At 34.7% G+C, this 6,473-nt stretch overlaps 1 protein-coding gene across 1 annotated transcript; it reads left to right on the top strand.

Annotated features, from left to right (window-relative positions):
- The first annotated feature begins 2,543 nt into the window (after window positions 1-2,543).
- On the top strand, window positions 2,544-5,526 carry LOC103497658 (scarecrow-like protein 6). Its single transcript, XM_008459909.3, has 2 exons — window positions 2,544-2,868; window positions 2,969-5,526. The coding sequence occupies exon 2, from the start codon at window positions 3,070-3,072 to the stop codon at window positions 5,332-5,334; it is 2,265 nt and encodes a 754-aa protein (XP_008458131.2). The 5' UTR covers window positions 2,544-2,868; window positions 2,969-3,069; the 3' UTR covers window positions 5,335-5,526.
- The last annotated feature ends 947 nt before the right edge of the window (window positions 5,527-6,473 follow it).

Here is a 6,473-nt window from a genome sequence, read left to right on the forward strand (position 1 = left end):
AGAAAATCTTCTTGTAGAATACATTTTAAAAAATTCTTTAAAATAGTTTTTGTTGATGGGGAATGGCTACGAGATTTAAATTTAAAAAAAAAAATTAAAATTTTCATCTTATATTATTGTGTTTTTTTTTTTTTTTTTTAATTTTTCTTTCTAAAATCTTTGAACATCAAGGTATTCTATGTTATCTAATTACTATGTTATCTTTTAAAATTTTCTTCCAATTATGTCTCAAACCTCATGTAATGTTTCAGATTATACCCTAATTTCAATTTCCACACACAGCTATATAATTACATTTACCAATTTTTCAAATGAATCTCCAATGATGCCTATGTTTTGAGCTAGATTTTAGGAAACATCAAAGCTTAGACAAAATTAATTAAGTAAAATTTGAAAAAGATAAAATATTCCATACAAAAAAGGAAAATAAACTAATACTACATGGATGATCTATTTAAATCAAAATCGAGAAAATTTATTTCCAAAACTAATGGAAAAAAAATCATTTTTAACCTAAAAATCATAATAATTAATGAAGACTAAAAAAGTTTAATAATGAAAAGATCGTAGCCGCACGTTGAAAAAGGAAAAGAAATCCCATCCGTTAAAATCGTTAAGCTTCTCCCAAACCAAAGTAAACTTATCCTTATTTTCGAACGACCACCTTCTATTTTATTGGTTCGATTTTGAGAAATAGATTTTTTTTTTTTTGAAAATTTTAAAGAATATTGATATAGAGGGAATTATTGTGATAAGAATAGTATTAAATGTAATTAGAAGTGGGTATGAATTGAAGAAATAAAAAAGAAAAAAAGGTTAAAATAATAAAAAAGAAAAGGCGTAAAACAAAAACTAAATGAGGCAGTTTTACCTTTTCCCTTGTCAGTGTTTGGTCCCTTTGAAACCAAATACCCTTTCCACACTCTCCACGCCCCCATTCCCCGACTCTGATCTTCACCATTCTTCATCTACATCTCTCTCACTAAACTTTATTTTATCATTTTTCTTTCTTTGTAAGTATTTTATATTTATTAGTATCATTAACAAAAAGCATTGTTACTATGTTTCTAATTAAAAAGAGTTCCTAAAAATTAAAAGCTAAAACGGTCGAAAAAATTAATGTTGTGAGAGAGATGACAAAATTTTGTGATAAAGAGACATGAGCATGCCACCATGTGACAAATGAGAGATTCTTGAGCTAGACATCACCAAACAACACTTGTCTTGTAATTGGGCTATGAATTGAACAATGTTGAGTTGATATGTGAATCATTTATTATAGGTGTCATTTTAGGGTTTTGTTTGAACATGATATATATATATATATATATATATATATAAACAAAGCTTTTTAAGTTCGACCAATTTTGGGACTGAAGCCTAGGCTCCCCACTATTGACTTTATGCATCCATTAATTTGGCTATACATGTTAAACTCTCATATATACTTCAACTCCTTAAACTATTTTACCTTAATCTAAAAAGTTAACTACCACACACCTAAAGTATAGCTAAATAAAAGAGTTGATCAATTAATAACAACGATATGATTATACTAAAGTAATTACCATTATTTGCTCTCTAAATTGATCATATATATATATATATATATATATATATGCTATTTTTTATTTAATTAGTGCCTAATATGTATTTATTTAGACTTTTAATAACTCTATCAATTTAACACTTGGTATAACATGAAAATCGTATTATAAATTGCACAATAAACTAGTTTGGACTATGAGACTTGTATTTGGTGAAAATATCATTTCCTTAAAAGCTTTATTATTCATCAAAGGCAAGGTTAAACTATAAATTTGGTTTTTGAATATTTAAGCTTTCTGCCAAAATTGTCTTCTAAATTTTCAAAAGGTTCTAATAGGTTTAAAATTTTTGTATTACTAAACTTTGTATCTAAAAGGTCCTCAAAATATCATCTAATTGAAAAAAATCTTATGGATAGAGAAATATATATATATATATATATATATATACACACACACATATATATAAAATTTGAAAATTTTCATTATATTTGATAAATAATTTCAATTTTTTTTAAAACATTATTTAAAAATGTCTACAACTTTGACGATAGAATTAGTATTTGATTATATTAGTAGTCTCTCGTTATTTTAAATAAATATAAAAAATATATATTTGAAACATTTTATTTTTCTTCGTTATCTTATTAGTGAATAATACTATGAATTATATATTTGAATATACAGTGAAGTTGTTTAAGTTGGGATTAGAATGGGTTAAAAAGAACCCCTAACTCCAACACTGAAGGATAAATTTGTTAAAGATGAGGGATATGAATGCAACGTTAGTGGAAGTAGAGGGACCAAAATATAAAATGTGGAACTTTTTAAAATTCGTATGAAAAGTTTAGAAATGTTATTGTCCATCCGATTGAGCCCATTTGCCATCATCCACGTAAACAACAATTAAAAATACTCTAAAAACCCAAATATAAAATTAACCACAAAAAGAAAAAGGCGAAAAATTAAAAAAAAAAAAGAAAAAAAGAAAAGAAAAGAAAATAAACCTAGAGAGAGAAAGCTAGAGAGAGAGAGTGAGAAGCACTTTACCACTTTTATATGTTGCACGCATCCATAGCAGGGAAGAGAAGGAAGCCCAAAGAAGGTACTTCAAAAACAGAGAGAAAGAGAAAGAGAAAGAGAAAGAGAAAGAGAAAGAGAGAGAGAGAGAGAACAAATCCACAAGCAAACTCATTCATTCATCATCTTCATTCAACACAAAGAACATCAAGAACAAAGAAGAAAGAAAGAAAGAAAGAAAGAACGAAAGAAAGAAAGGATTTGAGTTTCATATTTCTCAAAAGAAAGAGAAAGAAAAAAGGTTTTCTTTCAATCTCTGTTTTTTTCATCTCTCTGTTTCAAACAAATCCCATTTTTGGGTTTCTTCTAAAATTTGTTGTTTTGGTCCTTTGGTCCTTCAGATCTCGACGTTCAATCTCCATTTTTGAGTTATAAACCGGAGGATTTGTTGAAGAAGCTTTGTGGGTTGTTCGTATGATTATTACTTGTGGGTTTTTGCTAGATGAAGGCCATGCCCTTACCTTTCCCTTTTGATGAGCTTCGTCCAAATGGGGTTTTGAATTTCACTTCTGTTTCTGATTCTTCACCGCCGCAGCCGCCGACGTCCACCACTTTGCTCCGCCGTCACAACCATTGGAGCTGTACTGATAATACCAATCTGCTCAAAGAGATTTGCTATGTGGGTGCTGCTGAACCCACCTCTGTTCTCGACACTAGAAGAAGCCCAAGCCCTCCCACTTCCACTTCCACACTGTCTTCCTCTCTCGGCGGCGGCGGCGGCGGAGGTGGTGGTACTGCCTCCACCGACACTACCGTGGCGGCGCCGCCGTCTTCTCTCCCTGAAAACCCTTCTCCTTTAGACAAATGCGGCGGCGGTGGTAGCCTTGGAATTGATGATTGGGAGAGCGTTTTGCCGGAATCTCCTAGTCAAGGTCCATCCATTCTTGGGTTAATTATGGGAGATGTTGAAGACCCATCTCTCGGATTGAACAAGCTCTTGCAGAGCGGCGGTGGAGGTGGCAGTGGTGGTGGCGATTCTCATCTGGACTTGGAATTTTCTGCGGGTTTTTCCGCCGTTGATCATGGGTTGGTCTTTGAACCCAATAGTCTCGCCGGTGAATCCATTGTGGACCCATCTCTTCAAGGCTCATCTTGCTCAGATTTCCCCAATGCTAGACTTGCGGCGGCTGTGTCGAACTCAAACGCCATTTTTTCCGGTATGTTTCAGAATCAAAATCAGATGGTGGAAGGCGTTGACGAGAAGCCACAGATTTTCAGTTCTTCCCAAGTTGTGATGAATCAAAATCAAACCCAGTTCACTCAGAATCCAGCTCTGTTTATGCCTCTTCCTTATGCTTCCCCTGTTCAAGACCACCATCAGAACCACCACCACCACCACCTCCTCGGTGGTGCACCGCCTGCGAAACGGTTCAATTCCGGTTCGATTGGGCCAAATTATCCCGTGAAATCCCCATTTTTAGATTCGGGTCAAGAGAATTTCAGCCGTAGACAACAACAACAACAGCCCCATCAAGTTCAGTTGTTTCCTCATCATTCCCATCATCACAACGTTCCTCAGCAGCAACAGAGGCCATCCATGGCGGCCTTAGCAAAACAGAAAATGGTGAATGAAGATATAGCGAATCAACAGCTTCAACAGGGCATTTCCGACCAGCTATTCAAGGCCGTAGAGCTGATCGAAACAGGCAATTCAGTTCTCGCGCAAGGGATATTGGCGCGGCTCAATCACCAGCTCTCTTCCCCCATTGGGAAGCCCTTTCAAAGGGCTGCTTTTTATTTCAAGGAGGCCTTGCAATTGCTCCTTCAAAACCCTTCAAACCATCCTTCTTCCAATCCCAATCCTTCCCCTTTCACTATCATTTTCAAAATCGCTGCTTACAAATCCTTCTCCGAAGTCTCCCCTGTTCTCCAATTCGCCAATTTCACCTCTAACCAAGCTCTCCTCGAAGCCTTCAACGGCTTCGATCGTATTCACATCATCGATTTTGACATCGGCTACGGCGGTCAATGGGCTTCTTTAATGCAAGAACTTGCTTTAAGAAGCAACACCACTGGAGGAGGACCCCCATTTCTTCGAATCACTGCTTTTGCTTCTACTTCCACACACGATAATTTCGAACTCGGTTTCACTCAAGAAAACCTCAAGAATTTCGCTAACGATCTCAACATTGGATTCGAACTCGAAGTCGTAAATGTAGAGTGTTTGAATTCTGGGTCTTGGCCTCTACCACTCAATGTCTCTGAAAATGAAGCAATTGCTGTGAATCTCCCTGTTGGTTCATTCTTCAATTACTCACTTTCATTGCCAATGATTCTCCGTTTCGTCAAACATCTTAACCCGAAAATTGTAGTGTCTGTTGATCGAGGATGTAGCCGAATGGATGCGCCATTCCCACACCGTGTAATCAATGCTCTTCATTCATACTCTGCTTTGCTTGAATCAATGGAAGCTGTAACTGTGAATATGGATACACAATTGAAAATCGAGAGGTACTTAGTTCAACCATGTATCGAAAAAGTGGTGACGAATCCTCAAAGCTCCAACGAAAGGGCGGCGCCATGGAAATCGGTGTTCTTATCATCTGGGTTTTGTCCATTGACATTCAGTAACTTCACAGAATCACAAGCGGAGTGTTTGCTGCAAAGGACGCCGGTTCAAGGATTTCATATTGACAAGAGACATTCATCGCTTGTTCTATGCTGGCATAGGAAGGAGCTTGTTTCAATCTCTGCTTGGAGGTCTTGAATTTTTCCATTTTTCTGCAATTTTACTTCTCTCAATCAACATCAAAATTTATAATTGTGGGGTTTTTTTTTCTTTTTTCTTTGGGGTTATCTATTTTCATGTTGTTCTTCAACTATGCTAATTGTCTATGTGCCATAGGCCAACACAAAAACTGATCTATTTAAGTGAACTTCAATCTCTTCTTTTCTTTTCTTTTTTCTATGTACAGTTTTTTTTTCCCTCTTTTAATCGTTTCTGTCAATTAATTTCTCTAATTTTTCATCATCATCTTCTTCAGTTCTATTAATGTTTCCTTGTATTCTAGAGTTTGCAGTATTGCTCTTAATCTTTCGTAAACGTTTCAAGATGGAATTTTGGATATGGAACGTTATGGCAGTGATTTAGAAGGCTTTCTGATCTGAGATTTTATTTTCTTGTGAATATTTGAAGGATTTTTACCTTAAAAAGGGTAGTTTTGAAATGATAAGATGTATTATTCTGAGTAACAATTGTGGATGGAAAGATCGAATCACTCCTCGTATGAAAGTTTCCAGCTTATGTATATTCATTCAAAGATAACCATATTTTTAAATGGGTTGGTTCACTAATCATTAAGTAAGATTTAGGAATATTAATTAATACTCTTAAGTTGATGAGTCTATCAATGATAGTTGTAATTTTCTTTTGCATTAGTAAATTTAGGGTTTTAAAAGAAAATGGTGATGGAGATTGAAAAGTTCAAGTGTAGTATTTTGATGTTGCAAACAAAAATGGTTGCTTTCTTTGGAGGAGGATCATTTGGGAGAGAGCACTGCAAGTGGTTCTATCACAATTCACCTTTTTCTTTTTTCTTTTTTTTACATAAACTTAATTAGCCCCCTAATGATTTTATATTTTCATTTCAGTCCCTTGCATAAAGGGGCCATTAAAAACTTTGTAGGGAAGTTGAAGTAAGGAATTGTTTTTCTTGTCTTCAAAGTTTGTTTGTTAGGGCTTTTGAGGGCATTCCATTAGACTATACTCCAAAATATTGTATGTCAATATAAATTCAAAATTCTTAGTTGAGATGTGACATTGATATCTAATGTTTGATAACTCAATACATTTTATATTATTGAGATTATTGATGTCTAATGTTTCACATGGATATTTTGAGTATT

Source organism: Cucumis melo, chromosome 11, assembly GCF_025177605.1.
Source record: "Cucumis melo cultivar AY chromosome 11, USDA_Cmelo_AY_1.0, whole genome shotgun sequence".
Taxonomy (NCBI): Eukaryota; Viridiplantae; Streptophyta; class Magnoliopsida; order Cucurbitales; family Cucurbitaceae; genus Cucumis; species Cucumis melo.